Source organism: Anomalospiza imberbis, chromosome 6 (assembly GCF_031753505.1).
Source record: "Anomalospiza imberbis isolate Cuckoo-Finch-1a 21T00152 chromosome 6, ASM3175350v1, whole genome shotgun sequence".
Taxonomy (NCBI): Eukaryota; Metazoa; Chordata; class Aves; order Passeriformes; family Viduidae; genus Anomalospiza; species Anomalospiza imberbis.
The window spans coordinates 33,882,403-33,910,035 of NC_089686.1; the positions used below are offsets into that span (position 1 = coordinate 33,882,403).

The following is a 27,633-nucleotide window of genomic DNA, read 5'->3' on the forward strand; positions in this document are numbered from 1 at the left end:
GGCCAGGCTGTGACTGAAAGGGAGATGCAGACCTTCCCTCTAGAGGAGAATGAACCAGAGACAAGGTGTGAGTTACTGCAGTGAGATTGCAATGCTTTGTAACTCAGTGAATTAATATAAAAATGAATAAAAGTCTTGTCACTTTAGAGCAAGACTGAGAGGCTTTGCAGAAACACTTATGATACAGAAGCTGTGACTATAACGTATAAAGCATTTGTACATTCAAAATACAGATGCAAGTCAATGGAAAACAAAACTCTGATCCTACCCCAGCACCACTGAGACCTGATATGGCCACACCATGCTGGCATAGATCACATCATTAGAACAAGTACCTGCTTAACCTTTAATAGCCTTGTCATCTTATTTCTGATATTTGGTCAAAAAAGTGTTCTGGAAATCACCAGTTTTCCTTGTGAGCTATCAAGATGTCTGTACCTCATTCCTGAGTAAAGAAAAAAGAAGGGAGAGAATAAAGATGAGTTACAGACTGAAAAAAATACTGCCTCTAGAGAAGATTTTTGCCAGTGCCAGCCATTAGCCTCTTTGTTGCTCTCTTTGGACAATGTGTCTACTAAATACCAAATCTCTGCTAGGGAGATTCTCTTACCCTGATGACTATAAGTGGCAAAGTTAAAACAAAACAAAATTTGATGCTGTCAAATTGTGAAATTGATTTAACACGGTATTTTTTGTAAGTTCAGTCTCTACTTCGAATACATGCAGCTAGGTGGAAAGCTAACAGCACAAAATCTCAGAGATAGTGGGAAATACAAACGAATTTGAAGAAACTAGGTGCTCAGATCCTCTCATTTGCAACGGAGTTTGGGCGGGAAACTCATTTGCTTTTTAACAGTGATGACCTCAAACCCTGATGATTGTAACTCTGGATACAGCAGCTGCCTGTACACTCACTCTCCAGGTTTTGTGGTGTCACTCTTCCAACGTCCGAATTCCTCTGCACACACGGGGGAACAATCACTTGTCACGTTTAAGTGACACGTTCCTCTGATAATTTCTTAACACTCTCCATTTGACTTGTTCCTTTTTGTTTGCTTCCAGTTTACCACTTTGGAGGTGGCTGCGATTTGCTATTTATTTTCCTGGCTGCCTTTGTTCTTTACTTCCCATTCTATCTGGTCCCCGGTGCTCTGCGTGTGGGTAACTTCACGCCCGCTGCGGCTCGCTCCTCAAGGCCCCCCTAGCCGCAGACAACAAACCGCACTTTTCCCTCCAAAAAACTCCTTTAAAAAGAGCTGGATTTTCAGTATTCGTGCCAGCATTTTGCTCCGGCTGAAGACACGTCGGCGCTTGCCCAGCGACACAGCCGCCTCGCCACTAGCTGCCGTACAACATGGCGGCGCCCACGGCCCGCTCGCACCGCCGGCACAGAGGAAGCGTCCGCCACTCTAAGGTTCCCGGTGTGTGTGGCGACTGCCCCGTGGGGCGTTCCTGCAGCCGGACGCAGCCGTTCCGCGGGACGCAGGCAACGGGCGGATCCGTGGGCGCTCGGCGGGGCCGCGGGCGGGCGGCGGGGCCGGGCGCGGGGGAGAGGCTCCTGCGCGCATCGCGGAGAGGCCGCGGCTGCAGGTGCGCCGGTGCGCGATCCGCTGCGCCCGCGGCCTCCCGCACGCTCGCTCCCGGCGTTCGGGCCTCTTCCCGGGGTAGATAACCGCGACCGATCCTAAAGCGGGCAGCGCGTTCCCCCTGGTGCCGAGAGGAGCCGCGGACGCCTCCGCCTGCCCCCATCCCGCCGGGCCTGGCAGCGGCCCGGAGGCGCGCTCAGCTGGCATCCCGGGCCCGCCCCCGGGCCTTGGCGCGCCGCTGCCGCCGGGACTGAGCCGGGGCCGGGGCGTCTTACGGGGCTTCTCCTGCCGCGGCGGGGGATCCGCACAGGGATCACAGGCACCCCTCGGTTCCCAGAGGGGTAGTGGCTGTTGGCCCGAAGGAGAGGCTGTCGCTGAGGGCGGGCTCGTTGCACGCGGTGTTCGCGCTCAGTTTACGGGGTGGCAGTGAACGACCTGTTGCGTCGCGGGTGCTCAGGCAGGTGCTGGGAGCGGCTCGGGGTGCTGGGAGCGGCTGGGCAGCATCGATGCTGGAGTAGCGTCGACACCCGAACTTCTCCTTGCGGGGAAGTGTGCGCAAGGACAGCCCTTTAGAAACAACGTGGTGGGTTGGGATGGAGGAGCAGGATTGATTCCAGTTTACTGAGTAACTAAGCTTCTGTGTGGTAGAGGGACAGCTAAATAAAATGGTGCTGCTTTAGGGCTTTTCAACGCCTGAAGACCATTTGACCCTAGTATGGACGTGAATGTAATGGATAAATAAATGCCTCTTATTTACTAAAGCGTGAACAGATATGCTTATTCTGCAGCAATTTCATTTTGGCCTTGTTTAGGTTGATCTAGATACAAACTGAAATTAAAGGTGTTGATAATATCCGTGATTAGTTTATTTTTTGGAATAGCAGAGTCTGTGGAAGCACGGAGTTGCACCAGTTTAATTTAATGGAGTCTCATTAAGGTTTTTAGTGGTGTGATCAACAGCAGCATTCAGTCTCCTCTTCCTGTCCAGTCCGTCACTGCAGCAGTGTGTCCACAGGCCCCCAGTCTATCAAAGTGGGACCCAGACCTTTTTTCTGTCAAGATTACAAGTTATGGCTAGAACCTTGTTATGAGAGCATTGCATGTGTTTAATATCTCTAAACGGATTTTATTAAGTTGTCTTTAATTTCTTCCTCTCTTATTTTTCTCTGCAGGCCATGAGGAAATCCCACAATGCTGTTTTGAGAGGATGAGGTGAAGGGGGAGAAAGCGCAATAAAAAATGGCCAAGCAAACAGCCGTGACGATTACTTTGGCCACTCTGCTGGGTGTTGCTCTGGGGGGCCTGGTTTTGTGGAAAGCGACCCAGCGTCGGAAAGAAAAAACACGCTGTGGTGGTCAACAAGAGGAAGCAGCAGTAAAGTCAGGAGATGAGAAACTCATTAAGGCAGAGGATAAGAAGGTGCTTTCCTTCTTCAGATCTCCCACCTTTTTCTGGATAGAGAGGACCCTTGATGCAGACATAGTGATAGTTTCAGAGCAGGAGGAGTGGGATCATGTTGAACCATTGCTGAAGAAGGAGCTAGAGAAGTGGCCTGTTCTTGGAATTGATTGTGAGTGGGTGAGTGATCAAGAAGCGCCTCTCCTTCTTTTAGATAGCAAATTGCATGGGGAAATTATTGAAGGTGGAGCAATTTCTTTGCTTAAACAGATACCATGGGGCTGACTACTGAATCTGTGATTGTCTGTCATGATGGCAGTGAAGCAGCTGCTAATTTTGATTCTTCTTACGTTTAAATATGCTAAGTTTTTAATTCACCAGATGTATTTGTTTACTGAGTTCCTGTGATAAATCGACTTTACTAAATATAGTAGCAATTGTATGGCTAAATATAGCGCTATGTGTTTTGTGTAATATCTCTTTAAAGGTGATTTACTAGAATCACTAGGCTTACACTATTTTAAATCCAGCTACATATTTAAGAAACAATATCTTAAGAATGTTAAGTCCAAAAAGGAGGATAATGCTGATACGTTGATAAAACTCACTGGGACAACCAGAAAACAAAGTTCCTCTCCTGCTTGTACATTTACGTGTGTGATATCTCAAACAGGCTTAAAGTAATTTATAAAGCCTGGCTTTGCCATTGTTTTGACTGGAAATTATTCACCCCACAGTCATTAGTATAAGCCACAGCTAAACAATGTGTTTGCCATACATACACATTTATATAGTGGGTGGCTTTGTGCTGATGTGGATTCAAAAGTATTTCTGATATCTTCCACCAGCTCAGCTATTCAGGAGAAGGGTGAAAGGGGGAAAGATTCTCTTGTGGGAATGTGGCAAAAAGTAGCTTGGGCACAGTAATACTATGAAAAAGACCACATAACTTGCCATGAATTTTAGAGACTGTGTAAACTGATAAGTATTTCCTGCTTTCAGTGGCCTTTTTTGCAATTTGCTTCAGCTCCAGTATTACTAATAATACAGTAACATGGACTCTCATTTTTTACTTCAATACAGGTATCTGTGGAGGGAAAAGCAAATCCTGTATCCCTGTTGCAGATGGCTTCTTCCAGTGGCCTCTGCATTCTTGTTCGGTTGCCCAGGCTTGTTGCCAGTGGCCAGACTCTTCCAAAGACCCTGCTGGACATCATGGCAGATAGTGCTGTGTTGAAAGTTGGGGTAGGATGCTGGGAAGATGCTTGCAAATTGCTTCATGATTATGGCCTTCCAGTCAAAGGGAGCATGGACCTCCGGTATTTAGCCATGAGACAGCGGTAAGTGCCTGAAGACAGAGGTCCATTTGAGGCATCATTTGAGTTGGAAATATTTCTTAGGTGATTTGCATAAGCTGAATGATATCAGGCTGGTATGTCTGGAATTCTTAGGGTGGCTTTGGAGAATGGGCATTGATAGCTGCAGCCCAAGAGCATGTCATGCTTCTATTCTGTGATCTTAATGGAAATTAAATCTTAGTGAGGATTTAATTTGCTAATTGTGTCCATTAGTCTTCTCTCACAGACTGATACCTTTGTGGGCTTGTCTGTGTACCATGCTTCAGCTTTTAAGAAGTCTGGGCACAGTGATGTAATGCAGTAAGAATGAACACTGTGTCAGCAGATGTTTGCACTGCCAAGAAGTGTGAGTTAAATGTGCCAAGGGCATGTAAGTGGAATTGTTGAATTTCAAGATTTCTTGAAAAATCACTAAATAAACCAGTTCCAATTTTCTCTTTCAATAACAGTTCTTCTACGGAAAGGTTACACTTGTGATGCCATTTTCTTATCTTTCACTCTTCCTGAAACAAGATGTTTTACTTGCACATATTCTTCATGTACAATTATATGTGTGTCTGGGTGTGGTGTTAGTGATCTGGGCCATGCTTTGCTGACCTGTTGGTGCCTTTTTAGCACTGAGAATGGACTTCCTGTCTCTAGTGGCCAGGATTCTTCCACGTCACTCCTGGTTCTTGGGCTTCTCGTGAATCCCTCAGACAAGTGGTCCATCACTATATGATTGACTTCTTTAGTTCAGAAGGGAGTAGTTCAGAGCCAAACACTTCAGCCTTAAATGTTACTGACTCCCAGCCTTGCCTGCTTTGCATATTGCAGACATGAAATAATTACTAAATCTAGAAAAGACATTTTAGTAGAGAGGAGGGAGAGGGCCTGTAAAGCTGAGATGCATCATGCATCATGTGCATTGTGTTCTCGCAGGTTCAGGCTGTATGAGGCCATCTGAATTTGCATGAGTGTATAGTTTCATTTTTAATATATTTGTTTCACTGTCTTTGTTGAATTGAAGGAAGGATCTACTTCACAACTGCCTTAGCCTTAAGTCTTTAGCTGAAAAAGTCCTGAACTTCCCGCTTGACAAATCTCCTCATGTGCGTTGCAGCAACTGGGAAGCAGAAGAACTGACACAAGATCAGGTGTGTTCTCCACTTCAACTTACTGTTTTGGGAGGAAAAGTAACCTTCTTAGTTGCAAAAGAGGCTTTACAACAGGGAGATTTGAGCCCTTTTTCAAATTATACCTCCAAACTTTATGTGTGACAGGGCCTAAAGTTAATTTCAGACTCACTGCCTGCATTTCTCTTCTTTTCCATGAAGATAATTTTCTGCTATTCTCCCTGGATTCTTTGGCCTTGTTTTCCTTTAGTCCTGAAAGATCTATGAGGCAAGATTCCTTGAAGAAATATTTCCAAAACCTCACCTTTTTATTATTTTCTTCAGTCTGTAGCAGTCGGTGCAATACTGGAGAGACACTGGAAATCTTACTCACCTTCTTCAGAGCACTGAGTTTTCCCCGACTGCCCAGTTTCTTTAGTCAAGCTGCACTGCAGAAACAGTGACCGGCAGAGGGAGTGACAGGACAAAAAACCATGCTAAATACTCTTAGCCAGTGTGATAAAAGGGAACTTTTCATTAAGGAGGGATTGGTGGGGTAGGAGGATGTCTGACCTAAATATATTTTCAGTCCTTTGTAATTCCTGGGGGTACTACCCCAAGGTAGTGGGATGTGGTGTTGTTATGAAAGTGCCACTAAACTGGCAAAACTTCATATGAACTTCAAAAGGAAATTAATCCAGCTTCTGGTTTTCTGTACCTTGTGCTAAAGTCTGATAATGTTGGAAGTATTTGCTGTTTGTCAATATCTTAATTTCTGTGCTTTTCTGCAGGTTCTCTATGCTGCTAGGGATGCCCAGGTCTCAGTGGCTGTGTTCTTCCATTTGCTGGGATTTACCAGCCTCCCTGCTACACCTGAAGGTGAAAACTCTGTAACTGCTTGGGAGAAAGCATGGGGTAAATGCCAGGGCTTGGTGGATATCCCATTTAGAGGAAGAAAGAGTGGCAGCACAGGAGAGGAGAAGAGTGGTGAGGGATGTTCCCCTCAGAAAACAAAGAGTCGGAAATCTTGGGTGAATGGCCAGCCCTCTGGCAATCAGCAAATGAGAGATCCACGGAGGCAGAAGCGAAAGCCTCTGGGTGTGGGATATTCTGCACGGTGAGTATATGAGCGCATCTTACTCTTTGCTTTGCATGTGGAAAACCCTGAGTGTTGCCTCATGCTCTAGTCATTAAACAAAATAGGTCATATGAGCTAGGAAAGGGAACACAGGACCTAACAGTCATGGGGGTCAGATCCTGTGCCTATTTTCCTCATTTTCCTCTAGGTGGTATTGAAAGCAGGGGCAGCACTTAGATCTCTACTTAGATCATGAGCAAATTGAGGTGTTGCCTTGCTTCCTGCCTGCCTCCCTTCCTCCCTCCCTTCCTCCCTCCCTTCCTCCCTCCCCCCACCACACCATGGAAGCATCAGCCAGAGAGCAGAGTCCTAGCAGGAGGCAGTTGGCTTTCCAGATGTTATTCTTGGGAGTCCAGGGTGTCCTGAGCAGGGCTAGGAGTTGCACTCAATGATCCTGGGGCGTCCCTTCCAACTCTGCATGTTCTATGATTCTGTAATTCTGCTGCCCAAACAGCTGTGCCCTGTCTTCTCCAAGGAGAAGGTGGCAACTGCACAGAGCTTGTCTTTTCATCAGGATCTGCCTCATGGATTGTTGTTTTTCCTTTGCTGTCCTATGTCACCGTGGCTATGGAGATGGCAGGGCTGAAAGCTGAGGTTAGCAGGGGTAAGACATGCTATGTGGAGTGCCAGAGGTCACAGGTAGGAACAGCCTGTGGTAGCAGCAAAGCGGTGCCCTTCTGGGTTGGCCAGGGGGTGAGAGGAGAGGACAGTGCTGCTTTAGCCTTGCAGAGGCAGCTGTTGCTGGATTCAGGATTACCATCTTTGCAGGCGATTTTTTGGAGTGAATCCTAAATTCTTATGAGCTTTTGCTAGCAAGAGTTCAGTTGTTTTTAAATTAAAAACAAATTGGAAAAGTTGCTTTAAGCTCAGTGCAGTGGAAGATGTGGGATATCTGTATGTTTGCTTTTATTAGGATACAATCTAATAAAATTTATCACTGGACATAACTAAAATTATATGTATATATCGTTGGGAAAGAAATACAATTTTGTTTTTGTTTTCTTCTTTTTAAGTTTATTGGATTGGCAACGAAGAAATTTTAGTATAGTCAATAGTATTGATTTCATTAGCAGTGATTAACAGTATTAGTTTTACAGAGCAAGTCCCTCTTTTTTTTTTTAATTTTTTTTGGAGGCTGTGTAATACAAAACAGGAGGACTGCATCTCATGGGAGGATTAAAATTTAAACAAAATTACATTCCAAGACAAAATAAGATCTCCCCATATATGTTTATTTATTTTTTGTTTTTAACTGTGCTTGACTTCATGAGAGATCTGTAGACTCACTGCTTTTTACAGTATTTACTGCACTGTGGCTCTGGTCTGTGATAACACTGGATATGGTTTCAAAAGTCCTTTTTCACTCTTCCTTTCTGTTTAAGTCTGTTTAGTTTTAATATTTATTCATTTAGAGTTGGGAAGTACTGAAATGATCATGGTGGCTGAGTTGAACTGTTGATGCTCAGTGGAAGGAGATAGCCTATGAATCAACCTTTTTAGCTGGTAGAGCTCTGCTGAGAACGAATTTGTACAATCTCGCTGTAGAGAGGAAAGGAAACTTTTCTGCAGTGTATTGTGACATGTCTGGCCAGTTCCTCCCAGGTCCTCTCTGAACCCAGCCTGCTCCATGCTTCAATTTTGTTTGAAGGAGGTTGGCAGAGTAAGGAAATGTTTTCTGCAAAACAGAGCCCTTCCACACACTGCCACAAACTGCCAGAGACTGCTCACGCAGGACTTCTTGTCACTGCCAAGGGCTGGCAAACTGTGTTTGGCACAGTTGTAGCAAACACACTGCCTGTGTTTGAGGGCATCAGCTCAGCTTTGTTTTTCTCCTTAACTCATGTGTTCAAGTTCCCAGTCCTGCAGGAGTGTTTTTGGACCATTTCTCTTGGGTGAATAAAGTAATTGTTATTCACACTAAATTTTAGAAAGGTTTTCATAAAAAAACATTAAAATCCAGGCTTAGGCAGCTGATCCTTGAAACTGCCTTGCCTGTAAGTTGATGCTCTCTTTGAGTTTACTCTTAGCTCATCATCCTTTGTGACTACAATTCTCTTTTGTTTTCTAATTCAATTTTTTTTAAATGCTGTCTTCATTGACAGCATCTCTTGAAAATTGGGATTCAAGTGTTAGAATTATGTTGGCAGCAGGAGAGCAAAGATACCTTAGAGTCAGTTGGTGAATTCTGGATAAATTTTCAGATGTACTGCTTCCCTGAGCAGCAGACTGTGGAGTCTCAGCAGCCTCAAGTTTGTGTTTAGGGGTACTCCTGTGATTCAGAGGAAGCTGCCTGACCTGCAGTGTGACACACAGGGCTATAGAAAGCTCTGGGGTTTTTTGCATGCTATTATAGCTGCTGTAATACTGCCCTTATTTCATAGAAAATCTCCGCTGTATGACAACTGCTTCCTGCATGCACCAGATGGACAGCCTCTGTGCACTTGTGATCGCAAGAAGGCTCAGTGGTATTTGGACAAGGGGATTGGAGGTAGGCATACCAGTTTTCCTGTTGGTATTTGAAATGTTCCTCTCTCTCCTCTCTCTCTCCTCTCTCTCATCTCTCTCTTCTTCCTAATGAAGCATGGATTTTTTTGTATCCTTTCTTATTGGAAGTACTGTTGGGGATTCACTAGGATGACTCTTACGTTGTACCATCGTTATTTTAGCTCTCCAATACAATTTGTCTTGAATATTTTCTCTTTGCCTTTATCCTTTTAGAGCTAGTTAGCACAGACCCTTTTGTTGTGAAGCTGCGTTTTGAGCCTTCAGGACGTCCTGAGTCTCAAGTTGATTATTATCTGACCGTCAAAGAAAACCTCTGTGTTGTTTGTGGCAAGCGAGAATCCTATATCCGGTGAGTTGTTTAGTGGGTAGGAGAAAAATCCATCTTCTAAAACAGGCCTGAGGTCTGCATCAAGTTTGGCATCCAGAAGCTTGGTTAGTGGCCTGAAACATTGTGCTTGTTCGTGTCCTGGGGAACATGAACAGGACACTGTTTGCGTGCTCTGCAGTTGTTTGGCTGTGTGAAACACTGAAGAGACCAACCTTTCCTCTTACAGAGGCAGGAGATATTGATCCTAGGAGAGATCATAGCATATGGAACATGTATATGCTGCAGTTTGAGTAACAGGGGCAGCAGTGTGCTGACACACACTGGATGGGTGGCATACCCTTCCAAAAAGAGCTGTAGTATTCCTTCCACTACTTAATCCTTTATTTTTGAAAGGTTTACGTGAGCCTGAAGCTCATGAGGTCAAGAAAGAAGATTTTTCTCTTTGTCTTTTTGTCTGCTGCTGATTAGTTGAGAAGTATACTTCTCATAGTGCATTACTTGTTTTTATTGGTTTTTTTTTTTTTTACAGTATGAATCTTTAATTGAAAGTGATGAATTTTTGGAATGGAAAAAAGAGAAATGCAGAAAGTCTGGCGAGAGAACTACAAATGAAAAGATTAAAAATAATCACTTTCTGTACTACATGTCCTGGTAATCCTTGCTTACCTGGACTTTTAGTTTTAGCTAACCCTTCCTGGGGCAGGAAGAAGAGGAACTGGGGTGCAGCAGCTCCAGACAAGTACAGTGAGCTGTCTGTTTTGTCTTCTCTAGAAAGAATGTTGTTCCTCATGAATACCGAAGACACTTCCCCATCCAGATGAAGGACCACAACTCACATGATGTGCTTCTACTCTGCACATCCTGCCATGCCATCTCCAATTACTATGACAACCACCTCAAGCAGCAGCTGGCCCAGGAGTTTGGGGCTCCCATTGGCTCCGAGGAAGGTGTGCGTCTCCTAGAGGACCCTCTGCGCAGGCAAGTGCGCTCGGGGGCGCGTGCCCTGCTGAATGCAGACAGCCTGCCTGACCCCCGAAGGGCAGAGCTGCTGCAAAGCATCAAGGACTTCTATAACACAGACACAGTCACTCCAGAGATGCTCCAGGCAGCAGCTGGTCTGGAAACCAGGTATAGAAAGCCCATGTAGGCTGGATGTAAGGTTTTTAGTTGTTTATATTGCATTTCTTACTGGTTTTGTTTTTATTATACCCATCTCCCCTCAACCCACCACTGGTCTCTGAACTTCAGCTCTTGTTTCTTTCCCTCTTTCTCTTCCTCCTCACCAGTTCTCTGTTTTTGCTCTCCATCTTCCCCTCCAACATTTTTATACTTCTTTTGAAGGACAGATCAGGAAAAGAGTCTGAAGGACAGTTATATTGGAAGTCTTCTCTTCTTCACTTTCTCAAAGTCTTCCCAAATATCTTTTCTTAACAAGTGTCTAGTCTCTGCATGAAATGAGTATCTTCTCCTTGTTATGCTTGCTGTTTGTAAAGTGCAGATATTGTAACTCAGAACCCATCCAGGCAGGGAATTCAGTGATAGGCTCAGCACTCTGAAGTCTCATGTAATTCTTGCCTTGAGGAGTTTGCAGTCTCCTGAGGAGCTTGGAATAGACCTTAAGAGCTTTGTTTAGTGTTGCTGTAAAGAAGAACACATTCTCTGTTCAGAGAAACCAGGTTTACAGTGTAACTGTGTTCCAGAAAGCAGTCTGGCATTGAAGCAAAGCTTAAAACTCTCCCTCTTGGTTAGCTTACCCTTTGTCTGTAATTAAACTCTGCAGCAGAAAGTATCTTCAGTGTCTTGCTGTTCACTGGAGACAGATCTGGAGTCTGACAGTGGGCTTGTGTGAAAATAAATTGTGCTTGTGTCCTGGCAGGATCTGCAATGAGAGCTACGTGCCACATGGACTGAAGGTGGTGCAGTGTTGTGCTAAAGGAGGCCTGCGCTCCCTTATGCAGCTGGAAAGACGCTGGCGGCAGCATTTCTTGGACAGCATGAAGCCCAAACACCTCCCAGAGCAATGGTCAGTGGACCATAACCATGTGAAATTGATCCAAAAGTATGGGGAGGATCTTCAGATCAAGCTGTCATGAAACTAACTTCCCGGACTCTGGATAGTGTCTAATGGACATATGTAACTGAAGATGGAAAGACTGTTTTTATTTCTGCGTCTCCACTAACACCAGGGGCCTGGGTTTGCAAAAAGGCAACAGTAGATCTGCCAGATTTGCCAGTTAAAGTTAAATTTGGCAGTTTATAGAGTTAAGTCCATTGACTTGAACTTTCAGGTGGTTTGGAAGTTTAATCCTAGTCTGTTACTTACTAGTTCAGGGCAAGAGTGGTATGATAAAGGAACTTGTCTTCTCAAAGTGACTATGAAGAATCATTTTCTGGCTCCCAGGATGCCTGATGCCTCCAGACCATCTCTCATAATAAAATGATTTCAGAGAAAGGCAGCAATAGCACAATAGATGAATGTTTCTAGATTTTTCTGACGTACATTTGTGCCCTTGGCTTTACCTTGAGGCCAGTAGGACCAGGGAGGTCATCCTTCCCCTATACTTGGCACTGGTGAGGCTGCACCTTGAGTGCTGTGTCCAGTTCTGGGCCCCTCAGTTTGGGAACGACGTTGAGACACTTGAGAGCATCCAGAGGAGGGCAGTGAGGCTGGTGAGGGGCTTGGAACACAAACCCTCTGAGGAACGACCGAGGGAGCTGGGGGTGTTTAGCCTGGAGAAAAGGAGACTCAGAGGTGACCTTATCACTCTCTACAACTTCCTGAAGGGTGGCTGTAGTCAGGTGGGGGTTGGTTTCTTTCTCCAGGCAGCAACTGACAGAACCAGAGAACACAGTCCTAAGCTGCACCAAGGGAAATGTAGGTTGGATATTAGGAAAAAAAATTTTTACAGAAAGGGTGATAAAGTATTGGAATGGTTTGCCTGGGCTGGTAGTGGAGTCATCATCCCTGGATATGTTTAAAAAAAGACTGGATGTGGCACTCAGTACCATGGTCTAGTTGAGGCATTAGGGCTGGGTTGGACTCAATGATCTTGAAGGTCTCTTCCAACCTAGTGATTCAGTGAGGGTCTTCCTGATAAAAATCTTTATTTGTTTTCAGTGCAATTGTATTCATAAAAGGGCTTTCTAGAGAGGACCCCCTGCCACAGAAAGATTCCTTGTATGGAAGAAGCAAAGAAACCTTATTTTTTTGCAGATTCTGAGCTGTCCCAGCATTACAGATCGGCCTTAGCAAGTTTCCTGGTGGCAGGTGCCTGATGAGAAGTGACACTCTAGCAGTATGGAAATACCCACGTCAAGTCTTTTGTTAAACAGCTTCCAGTAACACAGAGTTTATAAAAACTGCTTTTCCTAATTCTGCTTGTTTGTCGTGAGCAGTGTGCTCACGCGTGCAGGGCTGTTACAGAGATGGGGTGGCATAACTCCTATGACTGGATTGTTGGAATGGAAGGATGCAGGCCCTTTAGGAAGAACAGGCACTGGAGGCAAGGAGGGGGTGTCACCTTCTATGTCAGTGATTGGTTGGAGTGCATGGAGCTCAGCCTAGGGATGGATGAGGAGTCCATCAAGAATTTATGGGTCAAGATTAAAGGGAGGGCAGGGACAGAGGTGAGAGAGGGGATCTGCTACAGGTTGCCCAACCAGGAACACTGAGTGGATGAAGCCCTCTATAGATAAGAGCAACCTTGTGTTCACAAGGCCTAGTCTTCATGGGGGACTTCAGCCACCTCATATCTATTGGAGAGGCAGCACAGCAGGGCATAAGCAATTCAGGAGGTTCCTGGAATGTATTGTTTACTTTTCCAGAAAGCCAACTGCAACATGGGCTGCATCAAAAGAGACATGACCAGCAAGTCAAGGGAGGTGGTTCTCCCCCTCTTCTGCTCTTGTGAGACTACCTGGAGTACTGTGTCCAGCTCTGTGGCCCCCAACATAATAGAGCAAGTCCAGAGTAGGACCAGAAAGATTATCAGGCAGCTGGAGCAACTCTCCTATGACTTCTTACAAGGATTAATGGCTTTAAACTGGAAGAGGCTAGGTTTAAATTGGGTATTGGGAAGAAACTCTTTACTGTGAGGGTGGTGACGCACTGGAACAGCTTGCCAGAGAAGCTGTGAATGCCTCATCCCTGGAAGTGTTCAAAGCCAGGTTGTATGGAGCCATGAGCAACCTGGTCTAGTGGAAGGTGTCCCAGTCCATGGCAGGGATGTTGGAACTGGATGTTCTTTAAATTTCCTTCCAACCCAAACCATTCAGTGATTCTTTGTATAGCACTTGGTGAGTACCTTTTCATATCAGACTGAAATAAGGACAGGTGTCTTAAAAGGGATGAGAGAAAACAATTTAAATTAAAGACCAGAAGCTTTTAAGAGATCTGACCACACATGTGTGTTCTGTACCTGGATTTGACATGTGTGGTGATGAGCAGGTTATGCTCTCTTCATGCCTGTTTCTCTGTCTCTAAAATGGGACTAATAATACTTAACTATCTCACAAGGGTGTTGTGAGTCTTAATTAATTCATGTTTTTGTAAAATGCTTTGAAAATATAAGCTAGTGTGTGCTAATTATTGTTGTTTTTTAAGATGTGCTGCTGTCTAACTTCCTTAAATTTTCACGTTCTTTGTCGGGTGCTAGACCTTAGTTAAAGACAACTTTTTAAAAATACACACTCCTTTCTGTACAGTCCCTTTTGATGATTTTGATTGCATGAGATGAGTGTGCTTCTACTGAATGATGAAGCTATGCTCAACTTTTATATGCCTCTGTAAAGAAGTTTCAGTAAAACCCTTATCTTCACACTGCTGTGTATAGCACAGTTGACCCACATTTTTTTATAACATTTGGGCAGAATCCTGGACCTGCTGTGATTGTGGCTGAAACTGGCCCTTATCAGATAATTCAAGAAATTTCACAGGCCAGGGGTAAAAACCCTGTTTGTAGTAGAGACTGTTTGAGATAAGTAGGAGCCATGGAGAGAAAGGGTACATTAATGCCATCCCAGAGGAGCTGCAATAGCAGCATGAGGAATCAAAGATTCATGATAAATACTACTTATCACAGAGCTGCAAATGAGATAATTTTCATTATATGGGCAATTTTTTCCCCTGTACCACTGGCAAGTCTTAACAAAAAAATCATCTGGCCAAATGTGGTATGTCTCTGTGCTTATTCACAAAGCTGATTATAATCCCAGCATGACCTTCCTGCCTACAGCAGCAGTTTGGATATAACTTTTTCTCTCCAAAGCATTTTGAGCATGTGTTCAGATAGTGCTATATCCTGTCTCCATCTGATCGGGGTGTTGAGAGCTCTCTGCGTGACTCAGAAACTCCTTTTCTGTCACCAGGAGTACAAGGTGTCCATTTCACCTCTTTGTTCTGTTTTGTTTTTTCTCCCTTTGTTCTGATACAGGAACTCCTGATCAAACTCTTTAATGGAACTGTGTGGCTGACCACAGGTCAGGTCTTTTCTGTTTATGAGACAAGAAAGTAATGTGGAGACAAGAGCTGGACTGCAGATCCTCTATTTTTGAGGAGCCAGTGGTATCATTGAAGAGGGTTTTTTCCAAATCACTTGTTCAGAAATAGAAACTAGCAAGGAGAACTTCCTTCACAAATATTTTTTTAAACTAAGATTCTTTGTTGTTTGTAAGATATCCTTAACTTGCATAATTTTAATTCAATCTGAAAGAAGAGGGGAAGCAATATATTTATTATGCAGAAGTAGATTGGCTTTATTTTATTATGATTTTAAATTTTCTATTAGTCTATAGATAAAACTTCTTCGTATGTCTCCATTGCTAATTGTTACATTATATAAAAATTTACTCTTTTACCGTACTACTTTTGAAGTTTTCTTGTTCCTTTCTTGCATGCTTGTTTTTTCTCTTCTTTTCCTTGGACGTTACCTAGTCCTTATGGGTCCATTGGTCCTTACAGTAACACCTGGACCCCACCCTCTGAGTTTTCCTTTCCAGTGCCTTCCCGGATTTGTATGTCAGAGATCAGCTGTGGAAGAGCCCATGCTGGCACCAATACTGTACTTCCAAGCAATGGGATAGTGAGCTTGCTCAGGTATGTTTGAATAGTGGGTTCAGGTGCTGTCCTTGGCCTGGTCGTTTTGGTCAGTCATGGCTGCAGATCTACATTTGTTCAAATGAAACCTTAGATTTTTTTTCTCAGCCTGAGCATTCATCTAGGTTGCCCCAAGTATTTTATCTTAACTGGGACAGCCCTGCACTTAACCACACACATCCATTTTATCTGTGCAGGGGGAGAATTGGCAATTCTCTCTGTATGGGCTGGCTTTCACAACATGGGGTTTTTCTTTCTGTTGCTTGTCACATCACATTTTTAAGTTTGTCCAAAGTATGCTGCCAGAGATGGGGGAGAGAAATTTTCCCTTTTACCTGGTGCTTGGTGCCACCTGCCTCAAACTGGTCCTTGCAGGTTAGCAGGGAGCACACCACATCTGCTGAGATCCCCAAACCTGTCTTGGCTTATGAATTCCCTGCAGAACTTGCTTCCATCCTTTTTGTTTCTTATGTTTTGCCCATGTGAAACAGATGTTCTTCTGTAAGAATATGACTGGGTATGAATTTCCAGAGACATGCCTCAGGACTGGGAGAAGCAGTGCCCTTGAAGCCCTTCCTCTGTGGGCTACAAACTAATTTCTGTCTTTCTAAACACTACAGTTTGTGTTTTTTCTTAATTTTTTCAGTAACTTAGACATTATTGCAAGGTGCATGATTTACCAGCTGGGCAGCATTTCTGTTGGAGGTGCAGTAGGTGCTGCACTTTTGAGCAGACCGTGCATGACATGTTAATTATGCTGCTGACAGTCTTGGCATTTGGATTGCCTTGGCTTTCCTCCTTTCACAGTCTCTAAAGGTCCTAGTTGTCACATCTGTGATTGACAGGACAGAAGACAGCATATCCCTGTGGGCTTGCATTTTTCTCTGGTATTCAGTAATGGCAGGCATGGGAAGCTCTCTTCCTGTTGCATTTCTATCGCTTTGGCTCCTTAGGGAGTATCTGAACTCTGCACTGTCTGTAACATGGTTTTGGTGGGAGTTTTTCCATGAAGGCAATGTGTTTGCCTTGAGAAGCACCTCACTGCCTTGGCCCTATGCCTGAATGTCTTGGAGGAACTAGGTCTTTTCACATGCAAAGGGAGCCTCTGTAACAAGAAGTCGCCTGCCTGTCTGCAGCGTTCTGTATGGATTTAGAGGCACCTCTAATCTGAACCAGAAAGTCAATTCTCATCACTGTTTCTTGATCTCCTTCTTTTGGGCCTCCACAGTTGGCCAGACCTGTAAGATCTTCTTCATTCCCGCAAGCTGCCATCCCCTTTGATGTTCTTTGGGAATAGGGGCCATTACAAAGATTTTTCTCTCTCTCTTCTACTTAGTACTATACTGTTGGTACAAGGAGTTTTCCTTACCCTGAGGGGTACATTGTTCTGGAGAAAGGCAGAGGCAGTTTGAACTAAATGCAAAGAAGATATAGCCAGCTTTCCCTGGGACTTATTAAAGGAGCCACAGTTAGCCCTCTTGTATTAGCCCTGCATCAAGGGGGTTTTGTTCGATGCTTTTACAGGTAAAGAGGGTAATGCAAGTAAGCCAACATGGTTAAGCTTAGTAGAGGGAAAAAAAAAACCCAAAAGGTAAATAAACATGCATGGAACATAATTTCTCTTAATCAAAACATATTCCTCTATCACTGTGAATTCTACTATGAAGAGCAGGCAGCTCTGGCAAGGAATTTCTGTGCCAAGGTTAGTGCTGCATCCCTTCTTGCCACTTAACTGTAATGGAACTTGTTGCTGTCTTGAATTAGCCAGTGTGATGCTACCTGGGGTCTCAGTGGTGTTGGTCACCAGGAAACAAAGCAAAACCATCTTTCTCTTATTACTTTCCTTTGCAAGCTATTGGATAAGTTCAGCTTTGAGACGGGGGGGAGTAAAGAGAACAGATAAAAAAAAAAGGATGGAGGCATTTACTGTGAAATAGAGATGTCATCTTCAGATAACAAGAAGCCATTTCCGTGTACAGGAAAAATTTCAGCTTCATCTATAGATGATAGGAAATATGGCTTCTATCTTTATTTTCTTAAGAAAGTGAAAGATTGTGCAAAAAAGAAGGAAAAAAGGAGAAGGCATTTATATATCTCGGCACAAATGTGACAAGCCTGTGAAAAGGGTACTAGGCAGCTGTCAGAAATGCAGGCTTAAAAGAAAAACTGCCTGTCCAAACTCCCTTCACAAAAAACCCTGCTGCTCTAAGAAGCTGCTTCACATTGTATCATGCTCTGTGGGGATCTGAAATGTATCTGTTTCACAGTGATTAACAGCAAGTCCTTTGCAATTGATTGTTCTTTGAAAAATGTCAGACAGTACTATGCATTAGCTGAGATCTGCCAGTTGCTTTTCCTTTTTCCTCTGTGCCATGACTCTGTCCAGGACTTCTAGCCGTAAATAAAAGCAGAGAGACTGTCTGACTGCTGGGGCGTGTGAAAATATGAGTGGGACTCCCTTTCAGTGCACTATGAATGAAAAAATCATTATCCCTACTTATCTAGCAAGGGCTGTGGAGAGTTCAGATCTGAGCTGTAAGCATGTGTATATAGTTTCATGTCATTTTTTTGCTATTTAGATAATGTTTTCCATATGTTTTAAAGGCTTTATGCTATCTTCTGTCCCCCTCTGGTTCTCCTGTGATATATGAGTAGCAAGACTAGATGTTGTTCAGCTGTGTGTCTCAAAGCATTGTGCTGATGTTTTAAAGACTATCTCCATTTTACAGATACTTTCTCTACACTAGAAGTAGAGTCAGTCCAAGCAGTAAAATTGGAACTTAAGAAATCCTTACAGAGCTCTGGAAACATCAGACTAGACTGCCTGTCTCTTGACAAAGTGTTTATGGAGGAGAAAATTGCCTTCAAGTACATCTTCTGTGCGCCATAGGTGATGGTGAATGTTAGATCCTCAAGAATACCCAAATACCCCTTTTTTCCCTGCCTTGCAAATGGGCACTGGGACTCTTAATTTCACTGGGCTCTGGCCCCATTGGCTCCATGCTCCAGTTATGCTCTGCTGCTTTCAAGGTTTCCAGTGTATAGTGCAATATTGGAGTGTGTAAGGCCTGCTCCAATTTTGGACAAAGAAGCCAACAGGTGAAGTAAATACAGGTAGATAAACATAAGAGCTAAAAAATGTGGGTTATCTATGTTTCACTCAATTGGAATAATCACCAGTTAAAACCAGAAAGACTTCCCGCTAGCCACCAATCTTTTGCTGGATGTGTTTCACTGCCAGCTGTGTCCAGTCAGTGAGTTCACAGGAAAAGCTTATTCTCATGGTGGGCTGTAGTTGGGGACAAGGAAGAGAAATGGCCATAGTTAGTGGGTTGGCACTCAGCTACTAACCTTGATTCTCTCTTGGCCTCCCTTGCTCTAACCTTGAAGGGAAAGGAGCAGAGGGAAGCCTGAATGGGCTTTTGTCCTCATCACTGCCTCTTTTGCTGAAAACTTGTCATTCTGGAAGGTGAGCCCTATGCTCTACAGGGAACATCAGTTTGGAAATGTAGCTTATGAGCAAAGTCTAGAAGAACTGAGTTTGTCTTGTTTAGGGGAAACAATGGAGAGACAAAGAGGTAAGTAAGAAACATGTTGTGCTGAAGAGAAGGGGGATTTTTGTGATGTGTGTGTGTAAGGAAGAAAAGCTTCCTTACAGTATGCACTGCTTCATGACACAGGTCACATTGCTCTCTTAGCAGCACACTGACTGGCTCCCCAGCTGCAAACCATCTGTGCTGCCCACTGACAAACCCGGAGGTGATAAAAACTAAAATATTTTAGGTAAGTCTGTGCATGGACGTCCTGCTCCCCTACGTGCTATGTGCCCTTCAGTCACCTGCTGCCAAGACAGACACGCAGAGCTTCTCTCTGAACTACTTTAATTAATGTGTGCCTGCTCTGTATTTTTATAGCTCTTAAAAAGTAGCTGTGAGTGGTATCTTGTATCAGAGGGAGGTTTTATAGCACCGCTGTGAGGCTTGGAGTGGCTACTGCTGAGGAGGGGACCTTGGCACATGTTCCCTCCCCTTTGTTCCTCACACAACATGTTAACACCACACTTGGCACTTCCAGTCAAATGCTTCAAAAAAGACACAGAAGCCAAATGAGGATTTATTTTTAAATGCAACTTAGTAGCTTTCAAAAAAATCCATGTTTCCTTGAGAAAAAATACAAAGACAGACCTCCAGTCCTAAACGAACTTTCTCTTCCCAAGTATGTGCTCATTTTTTTTAAATCTCAGAACTTCACTTAAGGGAGACAATGGAGTCAGTAACCTCACCAGCCTTACTTTTCTCTAAAATTACTGAGAGTTTGCTGGGGAGATTTCACCACCACCCCATGAAATTAAATGGATCTGCTGTACAAAGAAACAAATTGTGCTGGAATCAAGATGGGAAATACATGCAAGTAAAACCAGCATGATTTTCTCACTTGCATCCTGAGCAAAGATGAAGGGAAAAGCCTGAAAAATACAATCAACTTGAAGGGAGTTCCAAAAGCCATGGGGTGCTGTGTGTTAGGCACACTACATGAAAATGATGTATGATCCATGAGGGCAAGGATGGACATGTAGGAATTGCTGTGATGGACTGAAGCCAAAGTCTAATTAGTTCAAGACAGTTTCCCTGAGCTACACTAGGCAGTAGTATGAGCTACTCACTAGTGTAAAACTCCCCAGATAGTTTGTTTTTCACACTTCATGTTTTCAGGGTGAAAACTGACTGATAGTTCCTGTGGTAGTTTGAGGACAGCTAGGCAGATTTTTTTTTTTAACAAGCCTCCTATCACCAAGACATGGGCCAGTGCCTGCTTTTCTGGGGCTGAGCTGTATGGCCAGCAGAATTTAAATTCACCTTCTCCTCTCTAAATACCCAGCAGTGAGTAGACTCTCAATGAGTTGCCTGTCTGAAAAATGTCAGCTAAAGTGACTGCACTGTTTCTGCCAACACGAATTCCCAAACTGCATTTAGGGTTTGATGAGGGAGGAGAAAGTCCCTGATGATACAATCGTGCTTCAGTTTGCTTCAGAAAGTCTCCTGCACAGAAGAACTGTGGGTTAGTTAATAGAGCATTTTACAAGGAAGAACTGCAATGTCTTCACACAGAGTAACTTCAAAGTATTCTATGCTCTAGCTGACACTTTGTTTCTTTCACGGATGGGGGGATGCAGAGTGCAATGGTAAACGTAGAGTCTGTGGATGAAATGATGGTGTTCAGGCAGATTTGGTGGTAACAAGTTATTTTGCATGTTTTAACCCCAAAGATTCAGCGCTCTAGGTGTGCTGATTTGATAAGGAAGAAAGGGACTTTTCCACTCTCCTTCATGTATTTGTCAGTGAATTGTGGTGATAGTGACATAAAAGGATGTTGGGGAACATTGTCAGAAACCTGTAACCAGACTTCCCAATTTCTATGTATGGCAGAGGAGTAGAAACTCTATCTGTGCGTGTTAACCTTGCTGCTCTGCTGATTGAACATGAAGGAGACAAAAAAGGCATTAGAGCTGCTTTTGTGGTCCTCATTGCCCCTGCTGAAACTGCCTGCCTATCAACAGCTGCACTGTGTGAACAAGACACTTGCAAGGTAGCTGGATGACGAGCCAGCTGGGGAGAAGGACATTAGTGGCAAGGAGTCAGATGAGCAGGTATCATTTGTGCAGGCTTGAGGAACATCATGGCTGTCTTCAGCAGTGAAGTACTTAAATGTCGGTGGTCTTCACTGACTATGGCCTGTTAATGCCCACTGATATGCCTCGAGGGACCTATTTTCTAAGCTAGTACAGACCATCTAGAGAGGACCCTCTGGATGCAAATGTCTCTGTCAGGATAGCCAGAAATTCAGACCTTGTTTGCATAGCATTAATTATTATTTTGATTGGAGGTGGACTTCTGGATGGTCTTTTTGTTTATCTAACTGAAATGTGATGCTGTCAAGGGGGGTGCAAAGGCCTGTTAGGTGTTTATAGCTCATTTCCCTGGCAATGTCATGCTATAAACACCTTGAATCCAGCAGCTGGCTCCATCCTGAGGAAGCTGCACTGGTTTAATGCTATCAGTGTACTAAAGCAGTATTACTTTTGTATTGACAAGCTCCTCTCTCTTTTAACAGTGATAGTAGTAGCAAGTAAATTACATTTTTCTGACAAAAGAAAATAAAAGGCATTACATCTGTATGTCTCCACCTCAGGCTCCGAGCAATGTGCATTTATGCACTACTGGCAGCCTGGATTCCTGCTGAGACACAGTAGCCCGGTACAAAGGAGCATGCTAGGGAATTGGGCACTGGAGTGTAACTGCAGTGGAAGTTGTCACATCACCAGGGGCCAGCAGGAGCAGAGGAGTAAGAGGCAGTACCAGGGAACGGACATCTTGACTTCAGTCATTGCAGACCTCACAATTTCAGCTGTTGCTCCTGTTCCCTGCTAATTTCATATCAAGGATACCCAAAACACACACAATGAATGTAGGAAATGTATCACTGCTCCTTCAGGCAGCTCCCATGGGGAAGTCTCTTCTTGTTATTTCTAACCCCTTGGAAAGGGGTGCTGCCTCAGTAGCTGCTCATACTTCAGGAGGTGGGGTGGTGGTAGGGCATTGCACCTCAAGTGCAGCACAGCTGGAAACAGTGTAACAGGGCTGGAAAAAATTATTCCCAAATGCAGCAGAATATTTGAGGGTTGGGGAAGAGAAATAGAGTGAGATTGGGACATTTTGAAGAGACCAAACTGCTGAACAGAATTTTCAGAGCCACAGCTGATCAGTCTTCAGAAATGAGAGGAAAGTTCTTTCCTTAAGCTGTACCTCTTGTGTTCCACTTCTTTATTTCTGACCTCTCTTGCATCCATAAACTGTATTCTGAATCTTGCTCAAAGCTGTGAAATATTGACTTCAATAAATCCACATCCAAAGCATGATGCATGGGCTAAGATCAAGAAATTACAAATTCGGCAGAGGTATAAAATTAAAAGCACCATCAAACCCTTCTAATTCTCAGTGCACTGGCTATAGCTCATTTATTGACTTCTGCTCAGTCTGGGGGCAAAAAAATGAATATGCACAGTCTGCCTCAGTTTGGTCCATGGAAGACAGTGCAGGTCACTGATTTCAATGTTTTATTAGTGAAAGAACTGCATATGAGCCAAAAATGAATTACAGGTTTTGTTATTTATAATGTAGTGGCCGGTGGTCTAACTATGGATGGAAATTTGGGTGAGCCCCAGCTCATGATGAATGGACAGTGACCTAATAGTCTGATGTCATCACAAATCATTTCTGTTGCAGATGATTTAAAACAACTTCAGATTTAGATTAATATGGTGCTAGTTGCACACCAGATAGCAGATGGTCTGTCATTATTTTTCTTCTCCCATAGGACCCCAGATTCACCAAGTTTTTGTAAGGCACTTTAGTCTGTTTTATCTGCAGTAAGAGCAATCCACTTTCTGTTCTGCCTCTTCTTCCTTGCCATACAGCTAACATTCATTCACTTTTGTAACTGGACTCCTTCCTCTTTACAGCAGACTTGTTCTGAAGCAGCCAATGCTGCACTGAGTGTGCCTGGGTTTTCCTTGCAATGCATGGGACACCTGACTGAGGAATTCCTAGTTTTCTCCAAAATCAGTCCTCTGGTGAGCAATTTCTTTTTGCACCTCCCTCTGAGACTCTGTGAGGCTGGACTTTAATTTCCAGATCCAACTGATATTTTTCATTGTGATTCGCATTTGACATTCTTAGCTTTACTGGTTCAGACCTTCAATTTCCACTTCCTTGCATCACAGAGGGCCTTCAACCTGTGAGATCTAAGTTTTCTATCTAAGGCTAGTTTTGCTAGTTTTCTACTAGTAAGCAGAAGACACATCTCTTCCTTCACTGTTGATGCTCTCACTTGGATTATTCTAAGCTTTTTTCTTTTTTACAAAGAGCATGAAGAAGGATAAGGCAGGCAGAGGAATTTGGAAAGACATGGGGCATTTGTTTCTCCCTGCTTAGGGAGGTTGCAGAAGTTCCTGAGGGCTGGAAAGGTATCAAAGCAAACTCATCCTTCAGAGTTTGTTGGGGGCCAAACGTCCCTGTGAGTCACATCTGTCCTGTTGAGCTCTTCCCTGCACATGATGATAAAGAGAACCTTGTGCTTCCTTCCCTCTGTGTCTGCTGCACTCAGCTGCCTCTGGGGCTGCCAAGTAGAGAACAGCTGCCTCCCATCTCTGGAGACACAGGTACAGGGACTGATGCTGCCCAGCTGAGGCAGGAACATGGCCTGTAAGAGCCCATGAAGTGCAGTGATGGTGGAGTCTGAGCTTGCTCTGTGCTGGAGTTCAGACAAAGCCTGCCTGCCTGGCTGAGCTGGCTGCTTGGAGCAGAAACAAAGCCAGGCAATGAAGCAGGAAAGACCAGAATGACACTTATGCATGGCAGCATAACTGTTGGCAGGCTGCGATTGCATGTGCTGTACATGGGGCTTTAAACTTGGACCTATTGATATGGTTATTTTTGTCTGTATAGATTTTACTACAGTAAAATAACCTTTAAGTGTACTTCAGTATGCCATTAAGCAATATGGGTATAACTGTTGCACAGAGCCTTTTTCATCCTCTGTCTGTGGGGAAAGGAATGCTGCAGTGGACATGCTTGTAAAGGAATTAGTTATTTGTTTGCTAGATATGGCACATTTCTTGGATCTTGCTGTGACCTTCAGACAGAAATTGTTAGGCTTGCAATGATTCTTAGCTCCTGTGGGGGATATTTTCCTCATTTTCAGCTAGCACCAGAGAAAGTGGTATCTGCTGCAAACTTGTATTAGACTTGAAACAAATCTAAGGGGGTGGAACACATGTGCACACCTGTATATGCATGTCATGATGTATCTCTGCATCTGAAAATACTGCAGTGATGTGCTGAGGGTTTCTGCGGACATGCAAGTGTTCAAATCAGAGTACCACTTCCATTCACAGTGGCTTAAGCATTTTCTGCCATTTCTCACTCCTTTTTTTGGCTGCTGTGCTCCACTGTGACAGCTCTTCATTGCCAAACCGTGCATTCAGGTACTGAAGATAATTACAAGGAAAAATTAGGGGTAATTTTTTAAAGAGTAAAATTTTTTACTTCATAATTCCCATCCCCCCTTCTATGCCAAAGTGGTGGAGGCCATTTTGTTCAGCACATCTAAAGCATTTACCTTTAGGAGGGGATAAAAATATTTGTCCTAAAATGTGAATATTTAAAGAAGTATTTTCTGAAGTCAGAAAAAGGACAGCAGCTTCATTTCTGCACGAGCTTCTAAAGAATTTAGCAGCATGCTTGTGGAAGCTTAGCAATACCTGGATTGCTGTTTATAGAGAGGAATGCTGCAAGGCACAGACTGTGTACCTTATTCTTCAACCAGAAGTGGTGTCATACTGAGAGAGTTGTCTGTGTGCTGCCCTGTGGAGCCTTCCAAACTGACATAGCTGCTTGCTGGCCTGATGCAGGTCAGCAGTCTTAATGGTTGCAATTCCACCGAAGCTGTCATTTCAATAAATACTGTTGCCATCCTTGATGTTTGCTTCACCCACCCCCCTGGAAGTAAAGATATTCCATCAGAACACAGATGGAAAGGTAGAAACTTATAAATATTTAATATTACATTGATTTGCCTGGACTGTACTCCTGACATTACAGGGATTCCTGATGTCCTCTGAACTCCAACCCCTTTCCTGGCTTTTTTACACATTCCAGGTTCAACCTGGAGATGGACCTGCATCCCAGTAGGCAGATTATGGCATCAGGCTCTCTGAAACAGCATTGCAATGCCTCTGGAGTTGAATGATCCATGGCTCCTATTTCTGGCCTCCCTTCAGCCTGGAGTTTCTCATGCTTAGTGCCAGGGCTGGCATGTTTTGGAAACTTTTCCATTAATTATCCAAGCTATTTTCAGTGATAGAGCTTCAAAAATAATTATATTGCTGTGATTTTTAGGAAAGCTAAACATTTCTCATTGCACTCTATTCAAACCCAGTCTGCTGTGCAGGTTGCAAGCTCCTTTTATGGGATGTGTGAGAAACTGGATTGGATGTTTTTCACAGGTTATTTCCCAGATTGCTGTGTTTTCACTTGAAATTCCTCTGTAGTGGAAGACAGGAGTTTCATCATTTTGCCAGATGAGCATTTCAAACTGCTTCTCCTTTGCAGCCAATAGGACTGTTACAAGCACTAACCTGGTAGCTACACTAAGCTGTAAAAGTTTTGAATTTCTATGAGGATTAAATTGCAGTTCAAGTCACAGTCAGGGCTGTGATGGGATGCCAGTAAAGGAGAGCAAATTGACCTCAGATTGTAATAAAAAGATTTTTATTGTTAATTAATTCTGAGCACCATAAAAAGTGCTATGTGCTTTACCATGAAGGTGAGAAATGAATCTATGTCCTAGAAAAGATGCAGCAAGGAAGTGAAGCAAATGACTCGGGGTAAGAAAAGAAGATAAGAAAAGTAGGTAGGAGGGATAGCAAAAATTTGTATCAGGCTCATAAAATGAATCAGGCTGATTCTATGTGGATTTTCAAGTTAATAAGTTCCATTAATATGTAATTATTACTACTTGAATATGTGTTCTGTTTCTACACTTTTAAAAGGTTATATGAACTTTGAGCATTTTTCTGGGCTGTTGATCACTCCTGCCTGATTCTCCACTCCACTCCTCACTAAGGCCCACCTTGTCTTGTGGTGATAGACAAGGGGGTTACCTGGCTTAGAGGGGATTAATGGCACCATCTCCCATCCTGAATCCCAGCCAAACACTCTGAAGGCTTTCCTGGCTCTTACACACTGTCAAAGCAGATTCATCTTGCCACTGTTAGCCTTTTAGCGGATTTTTTTTCTCTTCATACTTGAAGAGCACAAGTGCAACAAACTGTTAATTACAGCTTATTATGAAGTCTTTTCTATGCTCTCATTTTCCTTTAAAAAACCTGCTCATGAAAGTATGTTAAGATTACAGTGACCTTAACAGGACTTAAGACAATGTTTAATTGTACAGTTTAAAGCAACTGAAATCCTGGTTTCCAGTTAACTCTGTGCTATTTGTCTTAACTTGGGTCTGAGTTACTTGTTTACATGCTGGCTGGAAACAAGGACGCAGAAGACATTTCTGTCCTGGTCAGCATATATGACTTCCTAGACACCTTATCTTCTGTTAAATACAGAACTAATTGGCATCTACCGCCTGTACCTATTTTGATTAGGCATCAGGATAAATTGAGGCACTCCTAGGGGAGTAATTTATCTGACTGTCATTTTTATGGTACCTGTGGCAGTAGAGGGCTGGAGACTACTTGAATAGTGTCTAGCTCTAGGCAGGACATGATCAAGACAAGCTTCTGGACTTTTGGTGCACCTTGTGGTTCCCCAGTGGTGTCTGAGGCCAGGGATGTGGAGGATGTGATATGATAGCAATATGGATTTTCAGAAGCTCACACACACACTCATGCCCTCTGACCAGTATAAGAGAGCTTTTTCAAACAAGGAGAGTACTTTAGGCAGTGTAGAAATTTGGCCAATGTAGATGAGTCATCAAGATAACATTTTTCTTTTTCTTTTCAGCAGCTGTGTGGTGGAGGATGATGGCACACACTGTCATCTTGGCATTACAGTATGAGTGAACATCTCTCAGAGGTTTTATGGGGTAATATCTGGATCTGGATGAAGAGCATGGTGAGATGTCATGGTCACACTGTCAGAGGTGCCTCTCATCCATTATGGGGCAAGAACTTCAGCTCTTTCTGTCCATTGAAACAAATATTTTCCCTTCTCCCTCTTTTTCTTGAATTGAAATCAGGGATGAGCTGTGAGTCCTCTCCCTTCAATTGCTTTCACCCACTCCTACCAACCTCTTCCTGACCTGGAAGAAGACCACTGCCCCTACTTGGGAAAAGGATCAGGAGCTTCTCCAGGGAGGGTGAGTGTCCAGCCTAGGGGTGGGCCAGAGGAAGGAGTCACTGGGTGGCAGCAAGTTGAGAGAAAAACCATTGTAAGATGTCTCACCTCCTTTACACCCTGCTTTACCCATGCAGGAGGAGCTCTCTGAAGAGTGATCTTTTGTAAAAAAACCCTGAAAAGTCCCTGAACTGGGGGGATGCTCTTCCCTAGATACAAGATG

At 43.7% G+C, this 27,633-nt stretch overlaps 1 protein-coding gene across 6 annotated transcripts; it reads left to right on the plus strand.

The window, feature by feature from the left end:
* The first annotated feature begins 42 nt into the window (after window positions 1-42).
* On the plus strand, window positions 43-14,224 carry EXD2 (exonuclease 3'-5' domain containing 2). 6 transcript variants are annotated; one of them, XM_068193210.1, is made up of 9 exons: window positions 43-67; window positions 2,759-3,164; window positions 4,068-4,324; window positions 5,352-5,478; window positions 6,228-6,553; window positions 8,956-9,062; window positions 9,293-9,428; window positions 10,179-10,535; window positions 11,284-14,224. In XM_068193210.1, exons 2-9 carry the CDS (start codon window positions 2,826-2,828, stop codon window positions 11,498-11,500), a joined length of 1,866 nt encoding a protein of 621 aa, XP_068049311.1. In that variant the 5' UTR covers window positions 43-67; window positions 2,759-2,825; the 3' UTR covers window positions 11,501-14,224. The 6 variants fall into 6 exon arrangements, with proteins under 6 accessions (XP_068049311.1, XP_068049310.1, XP_068049307.1 ...); XM_068193209.1 differs by lacking the exon at window positions 43-67 and adding an exon at window positions 1,322-1,421; XM_068193206.1 differs by lacking the exon at window positions 43-67 and adding an exon at window positions 1,388-1,501.
* The last annotated feature ends 13,409 nt before the right edge of the window (window positions 14,225-27,633 follow it).